General features: G+C 40.5%; 1 protein-coding gene across 4 annotated transcripts in view; it reads left to right on the forward strand.

Moving 5' to 3' along the window:
- Window positions 1-965: 965 nt before the first annotated feature.
- Window positions 966-18,629, forward strand: part of GRM1 (glutamate metabotropic receptor 1) — a 376,618-nt gene continuing 358,954 nt past the window's right edge. For 2 of the 4 annotated variants that reach the window (XM_014850651.3, XM_044768555.2), the window contains exons 1-2: window positions 1,356-1,481; window positions 2,915-3,931. In XM_014850651.3, the coding sequence (XP_014706137.1) occupies window positions 3,232-3,931 (700 nt within the window). In that variant the 5' untranslated portion in view covers window positions 1,356-1,481; window positions 2,915-3,231. Of the gene's footprint in view, window positions 1,518-2,914; window positions 3,932-18,629 lie in introns of all 4 variants that reach the window. The other 2 variants (XM_014850649.3, XM_070506823.1) reach the window with 2 other exon arrangements.

The following is an 18,629-nucleotide window of genomic DNA, read 5'->3' on the forward strand; positions in this document are numbered from 1 at the left end:
TATTTAATGGTTTGTATATGCACAGAAATCTTTGTATATTCACTATATCTATGAAATATTCCAGGGAAACCATGTTTAGGACTTATTTTACCGGAATAGCATTATCTAAAATGGAACTTAAATTGCTGTTAGAGGAAGTGAGATACTATGGGACACTGTGAATGCCTTTGGACTGCTCTCCTTAGAGCAGACATTCTCTTAGGGGTGCAGGCAGAGAATCATTTTACCTATGCTTGAAGACAGAAACTTACCTCTTCCTGTTTTCCTTGAGTAAACATCTGATTACTTCCAGAACTGAGATCTTTTAGGTCTAAAGAGTGTGTACCTGGTTCAGTGCATTATTTGTGAAAAAAAAAATCCTGTATTCTTTACGTTGTCTAAGAAAAATACAGAAAAATTTGATACTTGTGGAAAAAGATCAGAACTAGAATGAGAAAGAGCTTCTGTCCTTGACTGAAAGCATCACTTCCTTTCCTAAGTTACATGGAACACACTAAAGAGTATTTAAAATTGCCTCATGGGGTTTGTCCCCTCCAGCTGGACATGGCAACATTCCATAGAATAATGAGCAAGGTGATTATAAAGGGACCCACATAAGCTGATCTTTCTTCTCTGCAGATGACACAAATAGAAAGCTTTGAGCAAGAGTGGAAAGGCACACTGTCACTTTTCTTTCCCCTCTGAAGAAGCTGGGACACATTCTGCTCAGCCAACATGTTCCCAGAGGAGTGTGATTTAACTTCCACTTTTCACACAGTGAGAAGCAACACTGTGGACCTGTCGGGAGGGTGATGGCAGCCTGGGAGGAATTTGGATAAGTGTTTTTCACTCCAGTGTTTTCATGTGACCTGACTCTCATTCTCAATTTAGTTACATCTTGACCTGGAAAATGCAGCCAAGATTTGCCTCTCTTCGTTTGGCTTACGTTGATTCATGATGTGCATCCCTGGCCTTCCCCTACTGCCACCCCAGGCAGCCTCTTCCTCTTTCTCTTGCAACCTACTAATAGAGCCTCTCTGGATGTATACACATGTATTTCCCTCAGTAGGTGTTTTACTTCCAGAAAGAGTAAATGTGCTTGAGTCCACGGAATATACACAAAGAATACCCACCTAAAGCAGCCTAAGCCATTCCTCACGCCTTTCACCAAATCTGACTATTCATATATCTGGCAGCCTCCGATAGTAAAGGAATGAATATTCCTCACTTCTCCCTAGTTTTTCTTCCCTCCCCCCTCCATTAAACGACTGGTTTTTATGCATGAGATAATAGACAAGCCTTGGGTGACCTGTTTTTTAATTTTTTTCCCTCCCCCCCGCCTCTTTTTTCCTTGCGGTAAAACAGTGCTGAAGAAAGAGGGCACCAGTGTACAGCCCAGATCGCATCCTTGCACCGTCTGGATTAGAGCTGAGGCGTCTGCGAACCCAGCGTGGCCGCGGTGCTCTGGCCCGGGGACCACAGCGCTGTCTACCCGGACACAGGTACGTCTCAAGTCCAAATTCTCCAGGCAGACCCAGGTGAGCAGACACTTTCCGGCGGTGAAACCCACCCATAGTGGCAGACACAGTCTCAATCTATGGGATTTTCTTTCTGGTCCCAGGGGCATCCCCGTTTATTTCTTTCTTTTAGTCGTGCATCCCCGGGAAGCGTCGGGACCCACGGTTGCCTGGGTTGTCTTCCTCCTTTTGCTTGCCTCACCTCCTCTGCTCTTGCTCCGTGCCTGCTCCCTTAGCTCCTTTCTCCTCCGACTCTCACCTTGAGAAACGAAGCCCGGGAGGGATGAGAGAGGGAGCCAACTTCAGCCCCGCAGGCGGCTGAGATTTGGCGCCTCTGCCCCCAAAGCGGTCAGGTTTGAATGTACTTGCAGGAGCACTGGTTGCAAGGCGAAGAGAATGAGGATGGAGGGCTGGTGGGAAGGTGAGGGGAGGTGTGTGTGTGCGTGTGTGTGTGTGTGTGGTGTGGGGGATAAAGAATGCAGGAAAGGGGGTTGAAAGAACGAAGTTGGGGGTGGGGGAGTGGGGTCAAAGAATTGCTACTCGCTGGTCAACGCGTCTGCTCCAGGCCCTGCGGGGAAATGTCTCTGCAGCTGGACCGAGCGCTGTCCAGGGTTCTGAAGGCGGCTGGGCTGAGCTGCCGCCGCGAGAGCAACCCGGAAGCTCCCCTCCGTTCCCTTTCTAGCAACTATGCAAAGCCAAAGGGCTCGATTTCGGCGAGCGCAGGAGCCCCTCCACCCACTCCCTCCATCCTCCATCGCGGGAACAAGTTACCTTATCTGCACCCTTTCTCCCTGAACATCTACAGTAAGCTGGCTTCTTGGGGTGGGGAGGGGGACGAACCAAAATCCGACATGCGGCGACTTTACCAGGCGTTGCCTTAGTAACTAATATGGATTTCCTCAAGCTGGCAAATTTATATTTACTACTTGTCTTGTATATTAGGGTCTCCTCAACCCCTCAAAGTTAAAAGGTGCGCTCCTTGTTCGCCTTCATTTTGAACTAGCGCTTCTACCTTCATGACGAGTTTCCAAATTTCTTCTGGGAAAAAGTTGATCTTTTCCAATCCGGAAAGTTCTCTTGGGTTGCAAGACCTAACTCCTCCTTCCCTCTTTCCCCCTCCCCGTCAAGTCGGTAAGCGTAATGGGTATTTGGGAACTGGGATGAGACTTGGAGCTGGAGGAGGGGAGGAGAGGGGAGTGTCGGCGGGGCTCTGCGCCTCCCGGGACCGAGGAAGGCACTGGGGCCAAGATGCACCCCCTTCTGCCTTGACCAGGGCTGCTTCTCAAGCTGTTCCTTCAGCCAATATCGTGATGTGACGAAATGAAATGGACCGGCAACTGTTAACATCACTAACCCCAGAGTTTTGACACAGGTCCTGTGATAACTGAGCTTTGATTTTCTTCCTCTTTTGTCGGCAGCGTCCAGCTCACCGCTGCCACCACGACTCCCATTGTACCTTTCATCAGTTTACCTTGACGCACCGGTGAAGAAGGGGACTCAAATTCCCCTAGAAACGCCTCCAGGGCGTGGAGGTGGTCGTGGAGGACCAGGAGGAGGAGGCGGAGGGGAAGGAGGCGGGAGCGCAGGAGGCGAAGGCGTTGAACGCGCGGCGTTGGCGAGCGGGACCCAGCCGGGAGAGGCAGGCTTCGGGCGTCTCCGCAGCACGCGCCCAGAGCCGGCTGGCGCGGCCAGCGTGGGAACGAGGCTGGCCGCCGTGGACCGCGTCCTCAGCACAATGGTCCGGCTCCTCTTGGTTTTCTTCCCAGCGATCTTTTTGGAGACGTCCCTTTTCCCCAGAGGCACCAGCAGAAAAGTGTTGCTGGCAGGAGCCTCGTCTCAGCGCTCGGTGGCCAGAATGGACGGAGATGTCATCATTGGGGCCCTCTTCTCAGTCCACCACCAGCCTCCGGCCGAGAAGGTGCCCGAGAGGAAGTGTGGGGAGATCAGGGAGCAGTATGGCATCCAGAGGGTGGAAGCCATGTTCCACACGTTGGATAAGATTAACGCGGACCCGGTGCTCCTGCCCAACATCACCCTGGGCAGTGAGATCCGGGACTCCTGCTGGCACTCCTCCGTGGCTCTGGAGCAGAGTATTGAGTTCATCAGGGACTCTCTGATTTCCATTCGAGACGAGAGGGATGGGGTCAACCGGTGCTTGCCTGACGGCCAGTCCCTCCCCCCAGGCAGGACTAAGAAGCCCATTGCGGGCGTGATCGGCCCGGGCTCCAGCTCCGTAGCCATTCAAGTGCAGAACCTGCTCCAGCTCTTCGACATCCCCCAGATCGCATATTCTGCCACGAGCATCGACCTGAGTGACAAAACTTTGTACAAATACTTCCTGAGGGTTGTGCCTTCTGACACTTTGCAGGCAAGGGCGATGCTTGACATAGTCAAGCGTTACAATTGGACCTATGTCTCTGCAGTCCACACAGAAGGTAGGCCTTGCATTTGGGAAAGACAGGTACTGAGGAAGCCAGGGCATTGCATGATGTGCGCTTGGGATCACAACATGGTTCTTATCTATTTCTAGCAGTGTGGCAACCGACTTTACCTTTCTCAGTACATGCCCACCCAGGCATTGCATTTTATCCTCATTCTCTTACAATTATAATTATAGCACCTGTGTCCTAGGGTGTTTCTTGGGAGAGTAGGAGCCAAAAGGATAACAAACTCTCCATGAATAGTGTCCAACTGTAGTTTTTGGATTTACCTGTTTGCTTGCCCTTGTAGGTGTAATACGACCCTTAAGAGACTGGCTATAATTTTCCAACCTTAGTTGGCTAATCCAATGTGATTAGTATTTCAAGTCTTAAATTGGACTTGAAAGCTTTATCTTATTTTAAACAGCTGAAGGTGCTTTTTTGTCCTGGTGTGCCCCTTCCTACATGCCCAAAACTTAGCTGTGAATGTTGGATTAATGCAGTCCTCTCCCTCAGTATATCAGAAACTTATATTTTAAATTCTGGGGTGCTTTAGATACAAAGGAAGAGTAAATCATTTAAATCACTTCTTTATTTTTTTTCTACTATATGTGTTACAATTGTCCAGAAGCCCTTCCACCCCCCAAGAATTATCTTATTTTCTGAGAAATAGCACCAATGACCTCTTGGATTTCAGTTTGGGTTTCTAGTCTTTTTCTTCTAACACAATGTCTTTGCTCATTAGAATTTAAATTTAGGCCAATTATGAAGTACTCCTAAAACAGTAGTAGATATCAGGTTTAAAACAACTTTTAAAAATGAAATAGATTTACCTGAGATTGAAAAGCTTGAGTTTTACAGAGTCTTACAGACGTGAATTCTCAACGAATTCCTTGTATAAAGATTTTCTTTACTCTCATCTGCTTATATAGATTTTTGGATAAAATGAGACTTTTAAGCCATCTACTCTTAACTCCCTTTTTAGGTTTATGAAGAAACTGAGACTTTTGTTATAAATTAATGTCTGGGACAATTCACATGTATATTCTGGTGTATGGAAGAGCATTTTGAGAGTATTGCTGCATTTATATTTCTTCATATCAAACTATGATGGAAGGCCATGAGCACAACTTCATGTTCTTTTAACAGTTGCACAATATTCAGTAACTGGTGTTAAGTCCGATTATAGAAATTAAGAAGCATTCTTACTGAAGTGGTTATATGGTTATTGCTAATGAAAATTGATGCTTTAATTTATAAAAGGAGCAGAGTTTTCAGGACAAACAAAAATAATGTAGAAGTAAACACAATTTCAGAGTTTGCTTTTGGAAAAAAACTTTCTACTGCAATATCATGACTCATGTTTCTGAATCCTGAGTTTTACTAGTGAACTGCATATCTCTTTTTCAACAAAATCTCATATCACAAATTTAAGTTCCAATGTGAATCCCTTAATGTTTAATGTTAATTTCCTCCATTTTATTGTTTAATATAATTTCTTGTGGTGCTTAGATGGAACATCTTGAAAGCACAAGTTAAAAATCTGTTCATTATCAGCATCAGAGAGATCTCTCTAAAAGAGAATGGCAAAATCTAGATTGAAGATGATTTAGTTAACTATTTAATAATTCTCCCTTGATTATAGATATTAGAAGAGTAAATTCCTCCTTTAAGAAGAAGTAATACTCATCATTTTTATATGTGGTTTTATTTTCCATATTTTATTAAAATATTTTATTTTGGGGGTGGAGAGGACTGGAGAAAAGACCCCCCCTGCCCTTTTCAATCTGTTTTCCAGTTGCATCACTTTGCTAAAAATAATTGCTACTAGTGGGTTGCTTTCTGACAACTAGAATTATGTTTTTGGAAAATTAATTGGACTTATGTTTGCCAATTTTATTGAGGAAGGGCACGTGTTAAAATTTCACCCTTGTGTTGGTTTGGACTCCTTTTTTCCTTTCTGCCTTCTGACTGGCGTTATATGGCAGAGGTGATGTCTCCACACTATTGTGGTTGATTGCAGACTAGACTGTGTTCCTAGAACAGGGTCAGAGCTAACTTTGTTGTCTAGTTTATAACCAGGAGATCATGCCATTTGCCTTCCTTTTATATATGATACCTTACTTCTTCTCAAGGAGAATTTGTTTCTTCTCTTATTAGACATAATATTTGTTGAAACTAATTTGCTTTTATTTTCTTCTATCTGCAGATAAATATAGTAGCCTCCTCTGGATAGTCACCAACTGAAAATCCATTTTTCCTGAGGCTCTGCCCTCTTGCTTCTCAGGGACCCAGGGTGTACTGGTCTGCAGGCACTCTCTTGCATCATTTAGTAATTTTCCTGCCTTCAGACTGATGGGGTCACCAGCTGGTGACAGTCCTCTGTCAAAAAGCAGCTAAGACTACATATCAGTGTTGTCTCTGCCATCTGGGCACTATTCAGGAAGGAAGCCAGTTTGTCTAGTTGTTAGCAATTTGGAGCTTAAAAATTCTGAGACTTCCATGACCTTCACCTCTTCTTTCCACATTAGCCATTTTCTAGTCAATCTATCATCACAATTTCTTTTATTAGAAGCTAGCCTAGGATAGTTAACATCAAAAGTACTAAGTGACTAGACTAGTGTAACCTTCATTTCTATGGTTAATTTTGACGGACTTTAAAATCATAGATGGAGCATCCTATTCTTTGAATTCCCCAACTGTTTTTGTATCCCTTTATTATTTCATTTTATACTGAAGTTAAGCATGGAAGTTTCATTTTTCAACAGTACAATTCAATTTTATATTCTTTCACCTACTGTTCAATCTTCTCCCACGTCATTTGTGTCACACATGTCCTCTACATGACAACTGTCAGTTTACCTGGCATAAAAGAGAATCGGTGCACACGTTACCTGCAATATGCTCTCCAAAAATTTTTCAGGATTGCTTCCTGCGGGGAATATTGAAATAGGATTTGTCAAAACGTGGGTGCTGAAACAATGGAGCCTTATCCACAAATAAAAATTGAGTGCACCTTGGAGCAAGCTGCTCACCTGGAATGTGTGTCTTTAAATATGCTAAGCATAGAATACAAAAATAGCCTATTTCTGTGAAGAATATCTCGGTCAAGGACACCTTATTCCATCCTTCTGATAAAATGCAGATTCCTCATCAAAATCCGAACTTATCATTTCACAAGTTTTTAGAAAACAGTACTTAAAAATAATTCTAGTTGATTAAATTCAAAGCATTGAGTGAGTCCAATAAAGAATATTCTTTGAGTTAGTAGCTTCAAAAAGGTTTTTTTTGGATTAGATATGTTGTTGTTGGTTTTAAGCCTTTCTCTCAGTATTTTGTCTCAGTGTCAGATGATAAGGGGTTTAGTGATGCTGCTCTAAGGTGCCCTTCATTCTAAGGTGCCCTTTTGTTTACAGTTACATTTTCATTGCAGTGCACTTTTTTTTGGACACTTGCTTATATTTTATATGAAACTGGCCTTTTTTGGCTTTTTGCCCCCAAAACCTGGTCTTTTTCTTTTTACAAGCTTTTTTTTCTATTTGATATAAAACTTACTTTAAGAGTCTAATAGCATCAGAACAAAATCCTCCTAAATCATAGATACATCAGTTAGCTATTACTTTAGCTAATGAAATTACACTTAAGAATTTGGTGTCTACTAAATAGCTTATTTCCTATCCATGCACAGCAGCTTTCTCTCTATCTTCCTCATCTTGATTTCAAACTATTTCATAATAAGTCAACTAAATAAATTGCTCTATTTTATCACAAAATAAGGAATAGGAGTGTCTTGAAAGATTATTTAGGTCAACCAATTAAAGATCCTAAAAACACCACTATTACATCTATGACAAGATGTAGTTCTCATACGCTCCAAGTTTCCTAATTGTGATTCTGGTTCTTAATGAGAGTAGGAGAATATAGGACTTAAGTTCAGAAGCAGAATTTCACCTGTTAGTCAGTTTTCCTATATAGTGACCTGACTCCCTGAAATTTCTACCACTTCTCCATTGCCTACTGGAAGTCATCCAAAATGATTTAAATTCCTCTTCCATGTGATATTTGTCATCAGTGAGTCTTCTCTTGTGTATGCCATACCTTACTGGTTTCTTCACCCATACATTCTGGTTTTTAGTTCTCTCATCTTCATAGATAACTCAAGCAGATCTTAGATAAATTATTATCCAAAAGTCTTATAAAAATATATGCTGCTACCAGGTCATATCTCTTTCTTTTTATGTTAGAGCAGTTATTAATATTGTTATTATTATCATATTTAAGACTAGGACTTTGTTTTATGTCACATTTTAATTGTAAAATCATTAGCTTAAATCTACCTTGTCAGTAAGTTCTGGGATTTTGATTATTTAATTTATCTGAGCATCACCTTAGGACCAGCTTTAGGTCCTCAGGATTTAATTATACACGTTAAAACTGAGTGAGGGGGCCTGCCTGGTGGTGCAGCAGTTAAGTTCGCATGTTCCGCTTCAGCGGCCCGGGGTTCGCTGGTTTGGATCTGGGGTGCGGACATGGCACCGCTTGGCAAGCCATGCTGTGGTAGGCATCCCACATATAAAGTAGAGGAAGATGGGCATGGATGTTAGCTCAGGGCCAGTCTTCCTCGGAAAAAAGAGGAGGATTGGCAGCAGATGTTAGCTCAGGGCTAATCTTCCTAAAAACAAAAACAAAAACTGAGTGAGACAGGGTCAAGTGTAAGGTCCCACAGCCCATCATCGGTAAACTACTTCCTGGCTAATTCTGCTGGTCACTAAGCCTGGTATGAATTCCCTTGACAGTATGCTTTTCCACTACATACTGTACCACTTTACAAATAAATCAATAAAGTAGTTTAAATAAACAGGCATCACAACAGATATTCAACTCTAACTGAAGTTTTACTGTATCAAAAACTACATATAAGAAATTTGAAGACTGGTCTCCTTTACTACATCCTTTATACTGTAAAGGGAGTACAGTTTAAACACATGTAAAACAAAAACAAGTAAAAATAAATCATTACAGTATAGACATTTAGAAACAGGAGTTTCTACATCTTAAGGGAACAGTGAAAGAAAACATTGGTGAGTGTGACTAGCTAGAAAAATGCTAGAGAAAAGGAAATTTTGATTAGTGTTTTTCTTTTTTTGAATATGACAGTTGTAAAAGCTAGAAGCAGTAGTAAGAATGTCCCCATGGGGGATAAAATAAGCAAATATGCTTGGCTGGAGTGGAGAATGTAGGCCAGAAACTAATAATAAAGTTAGCAAGGAAAATGTAGTTTCTTATATTCTGTGATTCTGTGACCCGTTATCAATACAAAGGACAAATAATGGAGAATCTTGAAGCATGTGCTTTGAACTCTTTTTTTCATGGCACGAAGCCAAAGAGTTTTGTTGTCAAGAAAAATATGTCCAAGCAGAGTTTAATGTGACTTAAAGATAATTAAAAGAAAGTGAATTCTTACTGAAAAGTGTAGAGGAGATCCATTGGCTGGGGAGGAGGAAAACCAACTCTGAAAATGTTAGTTATTGTAGAATTCTAGGTACTAGGCTGTTAAAATAATTGGGAAGAACAGAAGGTGCTCCAAAGCAATGCTTTATGGGAGAATTTGATGTATCCAAGAGTTAGGAGCAAAAAGGCACATTGAAACTACTTTCAGCAATGCAAGAGGACCAGGAGAATTTTGATGTAATTAAAAGGCCTGTGATGAGTAGGCTTCAAAACCATGATTCTTTAGGTTTAAACAGCATGGACTCAGATTTAATATGTTCAATCTGATGTGAACTTTGCCTACCAACACATACATTATTAGCAAGAGTGGGTGTGTGGACAAAAGAAAAGCCAGGTATAGTTGTAAGGGACTCTATTTGTGATTTTAAAAAAAGTGTTCACATCCAAGCAAAACCTTATTTACCCAGAACCTTCCTTTCCCAGATGACTCACCTGGGTGCTTGAGAGCTGGCCTCTTTAAATTCCAACCGTGTACATTTTAAACATTTTACAAGGAGATCTTTGCAAACTATATTATATAGTTCTCTGACTTCTTTTAAAGAGAGTTCTGACTTTAACAGACACTTTTCTTGAATATACAATGTAATCATTATGAACATCAAATGTTACATGTGCTAGGATATGGTGGAATTTTAAAGCCTGTTGAAAAACATGAAGCCATTTACTCCTGCTAGAAATGGCTTCAGATTGCCATACTTTTGAGGTTCTATCTTTATTTATTCCTATATTGGCTAGACTTATTGAACCATTTTCTAAGTTACTTAATCAGTATTTAGTTAACAGGTACTATGTGCAAAGGGTTAAGATGAAAAACAAAGGTGAAAAAAGAGACGCCTTTATTGTTTTGAGAAAGCTTGAACTCTTCTTGATTCTTCTGCAGTACCATCAATCACCCTGTGACTTCATTTGCTTTGGAACATATTTTATAAGTAGCTGGCCTGCACAGGGCAGATGATGGTGGCAACTTCTATTTTATGTTTCTATCAGGTGGCTTGGCAGTTGCTATTCCTCTCGAGGCACTAAATTTTTCTCTTAGTGATCTATGGAGCTAATATACAATGACTGTTTTATGAATTTTTAGTAACTTTCTGGGCACTTGCTGGAGTGGTGTCATCAGAAAAAGATTTGTCAGAAGCCACGTTTTCAGCATACCTTGTAAGTAAGACCACAGACGGCTTGGAAGCCACAGTCGAGGACACAATAGTTTAGTGAACACCTACAGCCACTGGAAAAACAGCTCATAGCGCGTGCTTTTCTGATATTAGATTGAGGCGACATCTCCGTAGAAGATGGTTGTCAGTTTTCAGAGAAGCTGTAGTTGAAGCCTGGCATCGAGCTGAAACATAAAACCTTGCCAAAATGACGTGGCTACCTTACCCATCAAAGAGTTGTCATTAGATTTTAAATGTATGTAGAAATATTTACGTAATTTATGTGTGCAACTTCTACTTATTTTTCATGCCTAATTTTTCTCTATGCATGTCTCCAACATTTTAAATCTTAATTCACATGAAAAATTAGAATTTTAATTTTCTTCAGTCTCATGGGAAGTTCTGCTTTCTAAAACTTAAGGCATTGTGGTACCAAATATAGCATTAACGTTTTTATGAAGAGAATTTATTGGCTCAAGCAGAAACTTGGTGATCGGAAATCCTCATTTACCAACTTTAGGATTATCTATGTTGCTCACTTCGTGGCCAACAAATTGAAGATTCAAGGCAGTTATCTAAATGATTTCGATAAAAGCCTTAATCGGCAATTGAAGCACAAGAAGGTTTGGGGGAGCTGCTCTTCAGATACCAAGTAACTTAATTTGCTTTCTAATGAAGACATGACCATTTGTTTATTGATAAACGCATACGTCTATTATGTGTCAGGCATTAGTCTTGGTGCTGAGAACACATAAATTAAAAGAATAAGAACTACTATTACCATTATTAATACTTCAAGGGTCCCATAGTCTGTTGGAGGAGACGTAGAAATACATAGGTAGCTATAGGCTCATGGGTTACAAAAAAAGTACATTTAATCACTTTTTAAAAAAATAAATGGACAAAAAACTATGGGAAATACTATACTGAAAACATATATTATCTAAGTTTTATTTGTAAAGTGGGAATGATAATCACCACCGTATTATTTACCTTATAGCAGTGTTTCAGAGAACAAGTAGATGGTGTGAATAACTAGCTTTCACCTGCTTTTGTCAATCTACCACCAAAGAGATGGATTCTTAAGGTATTAGCCCTTCTTAGCTGATGAAGACAGAGCAAGTGTATGAAATCAGTTAATCAGGTATAGATTTTTGACCCTAACATCTAGTAACGTAAGACAAAAATGAAATTCATGATTAAGATAAAAGTACAGCATGTGCTATAGATTTTAGGAAGCTTCCTCATGCTATAGGTGAGGAAAAAAAAAAGGCCCAGGGAAATACAATGACTCACTCAAGACCTTAAAATTCATTAGTGACAAAATCAGAACTAATTCAACTTTGTGTTAGATACTTTCTTAAATCAAGGTTGGTTGGTTTGTTTTTAAATCACATGGTCCATCCTCTTTACTTTGGAGCATTTCTCTTTCCTGTGAGGTGTGTATCATCCAGCCCAGCTACATTCTTCCCAATTTTGCTGCTGTCACTTCCTAGCTTCCAGGAGACTCTTCTGTCACTGAAAACTCGTTCTCACTGCTAGTAGTCTTTCTTTCAATGTCAACTCTTGCCATACTTTTGAGTGACTCCAACATTCCCGTGTGTGACCCATTGATACATATCCTTTCAGTCATTGGTCTCAACTCTATGTCCTTTGCCTTCACTTCAGCAATCCACCCACTCTGACCACAGTCTGCACCTTGATGTCAGCAAGAACTGTTCTATCTCTGAACCCTTAAGCACAGAAAGCCTCTGAACAATAGAAGCCTCTTCTCTCTAACTTCTGTTGCTCCCAATTCATCTGCTCTCCACATTTGCCTGGAAAGTCTAGATTAAGCCATTTTCTTACTTGATCTGATTCTCCCCTTGATCTCAGCAACTCTACCTTCATATTTGTGCTTATCATCATCTTGTAATAAAGCTCCTTTCCTAGAGAAAATGAACTTCCAACGTCAAGTGTCTACCCCACGTCACACTCTAGTTGAGAAGATTATGAGTTAGTCATTTTTTCCAGCTGCCTCAGTGCAGGAAAATGAAGATGAGAAAGGAGCACCTCTTTTGTAATGAAAAAAGAAAAGATTCCATCTCTGTGAGGGCTGTGGGCAAGAGTGGGAGATCACATTTGCTCAGACAACTCTGTGGTGCCGTCTCTACAAGTAACCAGGTGTGGTGTGTAGTGGATAAGGATGAGAAAATTAGGAAAAGATGGCTAGCATTGGATTCCAGGGGTGACGGATAGGATTGACACAAAGAGTTCACGGAATTAGCTATGCTTAGAGAGCTATCAGGATAAAATGTGCAAAAACAATCTCTTAAGCTTCTTGTACAGATGAGATGAGACAGTGTTGTATATAGAGCTAGATAAATAGAAGATGTCATTATTGTCGTTGGGCTATTCTAACCTTAAACAAGAAGATATCCTTGGTCTAGGTGAGCCTGCATGAAGTAAATACAGCAATGTTCTGGGGTAAGGGTATGCAAATAAAGAGAGAAGAGGTAGATCTTGCTGATTTGCTAACTTTGAGCAGCACATTCAACTTCTCATTCTATTCCTTCATAACAATTGCATCCACCGCCTGTGGCCCTATGTGGAAGCCTTTGGTTGAGTAGATTATTCTGCAGCTATTGCTTGAGGTTCTGAGGCAGTTTCCTTTGTTCTCTGGTGCTCTACAAATTTTATAATTTGTACATTATAAAAGGTAGAACAAAAAAGATCAATAAACAAATTGCTGACAGTATTTTCAAGAGGAAAAACTATAGTGGAATTTAAAAGGTGATGTGAGGGTATTGAAATAGGGAAACAACTTATAATAAACAAATAATATCCCCTTTTCCTGGATAATAAGTGTGTTATGTCATTTTCACTTTGTGGTCAACGGCTATTCCTCTGTTGGTAAAGAAGATGTTCAGGTCTCTGTCTTAACTAAATACATGTTTAGTAAGCACTTTCTCCGGGCCGGGCCCTCTGCTATAATCATCGATGGCCAGAGATAGAAGAACTATAATCCCTCTGTCAAGAAGCTTACCGTATAGTGATTACCATTCAGGTTGATAAATGCAACCATCGGAGTAGGTATGAATTAGAGAGGTAACAGAGAGAAGTGTGACTAGCTTTCTCTGGGCCAGGGAAAGGAGGAGAGAGGGAAACCTCACAGAAGTCTCCAAAGGAGGTGACATTTGAAGTTCACTCTGTTAGAGGAGTAAGAGCGGGACACAGAGGAACGAGTGTGAGTAAAAGTATTGACGTCGAAAACAAAATATGGTCAGGAACCCTATATGTATCACTAATTCTGGAATATACATTCAGGGAACAAGAGTGGGGAAGGATCAAGCTGAAAAAGAATGGACGAGGTCATGAAGGGACAGACTTGTCAAGCCAAGAATTTAGATTCTATTTTGTAAGCATAGTGGGCCAGCAAAGGATTTTAAACAGGGAGGAAACATGATCAGATTTATATTTTGGAAGGGGCACCCTAAAATCTTTGGAAATGACAGATTAGAAAGGGAGTAAAATTGGAAATTAGGACACAAGTTGGCAGGTGATTGATAGTTGGGGAAGTGGTGGAGAAAAAGCCAATTTAGTTAATTTAATCAAGAAATGATAAGACCTTTACTAAAGGAGATGTCAATGGGGAGGGAAAGCAGAGAATGGGTTTGACAGCCATTTAGCAGGGAGACTAGGATTTAGTGACTGATTGGTTATGAGGACCAAGAAGAAAGAGAAGTCTAGAATAACTCCCAGCTTTCCACTTTGTACAATTGAATAAGGACTAAAAGAGGAAGCACAGATTGGGAAAACATGAGTTTCAAACTCCTTGAATTTGAGATATCTATGGGACAATAAAGTCAACAGATTCCATAGGCCAAAAATCTGGAAAGGGAGGTAGATTTGAGATTTGTCAGCAAACAGCTGGCAGCTGATGGGTTAAAACCGCAAGAGTGGTTGAGATTGCCAAGGGAGAATGAAAAATGAAAAGAGAAGAGAGTTAAAAAGAGGATTCAGAAAAGGGATGGAGAAGAAACAGTTAGAAAGCTAGAAGGAGAAAAAGGAAGAATCAGGAAAGAACCAGACATTATGGAAACCAAGGGAACAGAGACAATCAAGAAGGGAACAGTGACAAATATCACAGAGCTGAGAAGAAAGGGAGGGTTATAGAAACAACGCTCTGTACCAGTAGACTCCACTTCCTCCTGGCTTCTGCCCTTTCAAGAATCTCTTAATTTCTAAGCCCATCAGAAGGGCAGAGGCTAGGAGGAAGCAGAGGCTGCAGGTATACAGCACTGCTCCTAGAGACTGAGAAGGGGAGGTGAGAGAGAGGATGGTAAGCTAGACGGAGATACACTTCTAAATAAAAACATTCTCTAGGATGAGAAAGACAAGCAGTTTTAAAGGATCATGGAAAAGAGTGGTAGAAAAGGAAAGCATGAAGATCATTGATGAGGCAGAGTTGCTGAGGAGGCAAGAAGAAACCATGGCTGGGCCGTGCTTAAATAGAGAGCTTTCCTCTGGGTAGTGATGCAGTTAAGTTTGTGGAAGAGGAGAAAAGAAGATTTGAAAATAACATTTGGCAGCCTTTGTTTTCTCAATTGTTCAATAAGAGGGATGGTAAAGGAAAGGGAGAAGTTCAAATACAAACAGAGCAAGTTTTCGGGGGACCCAGCTGAGATCGGAATCCATGTATTTCTAGCAGTGTCAGTTCACCCAGTTTTGATGTTCTCTCCTGTAGGGTACGGCCCCCAAATACAAACCAGGAGTCTTAGCTTTCATAACAGATCATTAGCTTGGCCACCTGCTGGTCCTATGTCCAAAGCAGCAGAATGTTTCTTTAGTAAATTATATAGGATAGCGAGTGCTCATCGGAGATCGTAGACTAGAATTATCCTTTATCCAGCTCCTGTCACAAGGCCAGATGAGGAAACTGATATTTAAGAGCATCATCTAAGAGATCATTATCAATATTTTGCATAAAATTAGGTTTCCAGAATGCTACAGACCTGACTTTGTTTATTCTTCCTGAAGAACTTCTTTTTTTAAAATTGCATTTTGACACGGTCCCTTTTCATTTCTTAAAGGTCAGGACAAGAATTGGAAATGTAAATAAGGCTTATAATTTTTATCTTTTTTAAAGATATTGCTTATTATGGTGTTCAATGCCTCTTGTATAAAGTCTAGTTTAACAATTATTTTCAGATTTTAATACCATGAAGTCATATATCTCTCTTGAGGAACTGACATGTTGCATCTTAGTTGGTAATGAGAATATTGCGTTTTCCATTTTTCGCTTTGCCTACTGGGGAGCTTGAAGCTAAATTTAATGCTCAATCACAGAAAATGTTTAGTTTACATGTATAGATATTGATTTCTTCCATCTTACTTCAACAGCAAAAAGCCTCAACTCCATTTTAAGAGGAGTGAGGATATTAATATATATGTAAAGGGAAGTGACTCCACAGTAGGTACAGATCCCTACTGAAATTTCTGGGTATTATGAAGCAGACAGTAATGACGGGCTGAGAGGTATTTGCAACTGTGGAAGGGGAAAAGGTTATGTTACACACATAGCTGAATATACCAAAGAGGGAAGAAAAATTTCCTATGTATTTAGTGTGACAGAAGAATCCTTGAGCATTGATCACGCACCAGAGGAGAATCAAGCTCCTTCAGATTAGTGAAAGAGGCCTCCCCCTAGACGCTCTGCCTGTTGCTTTCTTTTCCTTCTTCAGCACATTCTGGTGTCTGCTACGTGGACGTGCGGGGATATTTTGCCAGGCTTTGGCGGGATGGACCTTTGAGTGAAACTGTCTGTCTCTCTTCTGTGGTCAACACTGAGCAGAGCTGCGTTGCCTCTGTGATTTGACAGTAGCCTGCTTTCATGTTCTCCCCTTTTCTTATCCTGGGGAAAAATAAATCTGTTTGTAAAGTGACTGTTCAGTGGCAAATGGACAGGGAGCTTGCTGTTTTACCAACTTTCTAACTTCCTAACTTTTCCTGGTGTTTTTATCCTGTGCCTTCCAGGCCATAATTGCTTGAGGTAGATGAAACGTCAAAAAGACACCCTCTGTCTCTTACTCCTGCTCGTAAAGATAGCCGTTAAATCACAGAGAGTAGGGGGAGGCTCTGTGCATTGATACATGTGAAGGATGAATTATCCTTTATTTTTTGGCTAGAAATGCCAGATTTGAAACCGTGAAAAGGCAAATTTCATTTTTTCTTTTACGTTGGTATGTGACGAAGAAAGCTCTGTATGTGATATCCTTATCTGTCATTTTAAAAGTAAAATGGTACTGGCAAAGAGTCAACTTCTTAAAATGAAAAAATATTGAGTGAGTGATTAATTTTTGAAGTGCTTATATTCTCCTGTTCAGTGGACTATTTTTAGGCTCTCCTAGGTGCAGAGGAATGCACTAGAACAGCGCCTCTCAAACTTTAGTATGCATACAAGTCACCTGCGGCTCAATCAGTTGCAGATTCTGATTCAGAGGCCTGAGATGGACCTGAGAGTCTGCATTTCTACTGGGCTCTTAGGTGGTATTGACGCTGCTTGTCCATGGGCCACAATTTGGGTAAAACCTCTGGAAGCCCCTTCTTATAATGTACTTCTTATCATGGTCCATTGTATACACTTTCTCACACATTTGTGAATTATTTCCTTCAGAGTCATTTGTACATGCTTCAAGGCAATGTTCTAAGCTCCTGAAATAGGCAAAAAATGGCCTTTAAATGCGCATATTTATAAAATTATACTAAAGATATTTATCTATCCATTACTCACACTGTGTTTTTTAAAAATATGCATTATCTAGCCTGAATAATTGCCGAATGTAGCAATGTAGTGAATCAAATTCCTGCTTCCATGTATGCCTTGTCCTGCTAGAACACTCTGCCCCAATAGACTAGCTCCCCTGATGAAATGGAAAGTACGGGGGGTGGGGGTGGGGTGGGAATCTTTGTTTTGTTTTGTTCCTCAGCAATTAGAACAGCGCCTTGCACATAGTAGACACTCAATAAATATTTGTTTAATTGCATTAAGGAAGGAGGACTTTTGTTTCAACCTCTTTTTCTGCCTTAGTAAGGAGTCTGATGATTTAAGAGCTTGCTGGGTTTCACATCAATTCTCATTGCCTAGCACAATACATGTAAATGGAACAAGATAGGAGACTAATTATTCAATTTCCAAGAAGCAGCAACTTTGAAAGTGTTTGGTCTTTTACTAAATTCTTTATAAATAATTTTTATTTTTTTGCTTCTTTCTTAGACTAGTGGAATAAAGCAAGAAGAATATCCAATTAAATGCATGCTTCGTGGGTAGACTCAATTAATATTCCTCTTCCCCTTTTGCCTTTCTAATAATTGAGAAAAAGTCACTACATTGACTGTCAATCAAAACTCTCAAATTGTTATATGTTTTCTCCCTTTTTGTGAATACTGGTGTCTGGTAGTCTGGTACCAATATTCCCCTTGGACTTTAGAGCCCACGTGCAGTGGGAAGTGTGCTGAGTGGGAGGACCTGGGTTTGGTCTCATTCTCCCCATCAGCTGCCCCTATAACTCTGGACAAGTCAATGAACCGCCTTAAGTCCATCTGCTCATCTGTACAGGATCTATCATGCCTTCCTTCCAGGCTTCCTATGAGGACTATCTGAATTGATGTGGAAGTGCTTTTGAAACTATAAAATTTTATATAAATATAGTTGCATTATATTCTACCATAGCACATATTATTATTGTCTCATTTTAATTATTAATAACGGCCTCTTGGCCTCTATTTTTCCCAGAAAGTTATAAGCAATTACTTCTACTTAGCATTTATTTAAAATGACAGATTTTGTGTTGGAGGAAACATTTATCTAAGTCTCCGACTTGAGAAGAAAAATTAGAGGCTAGGTGACTTACTTGAGATTGCATACAGCTAGTTACTACCAGAGAAAAGACTCCCTGTAGCCCGGCTTTTTGCTTTCTCTAACCTCTGAAGCATCTCCAGATCATTTATCTCCATCTCTCCATGTGCTCTGCCTACTGTCTGATTTTCTTCCACCCTTAGTCCTTCTATTT

This window comes from Equus asinus, chromosome 1 (genome assembly GCF_041296235.1).
Source record: "Equus asinus isolate D_3611 breed Donkey chromosome 1, EquAss-T2T_v2, whole genome shotgun sequence".
Taxonomy (NCBI): domain Eukaryota; kingdom Metazoa; phylum Chordata; class Mammalia; order Perissodactyla; family Equidae; genus Equus; species Equus asinus.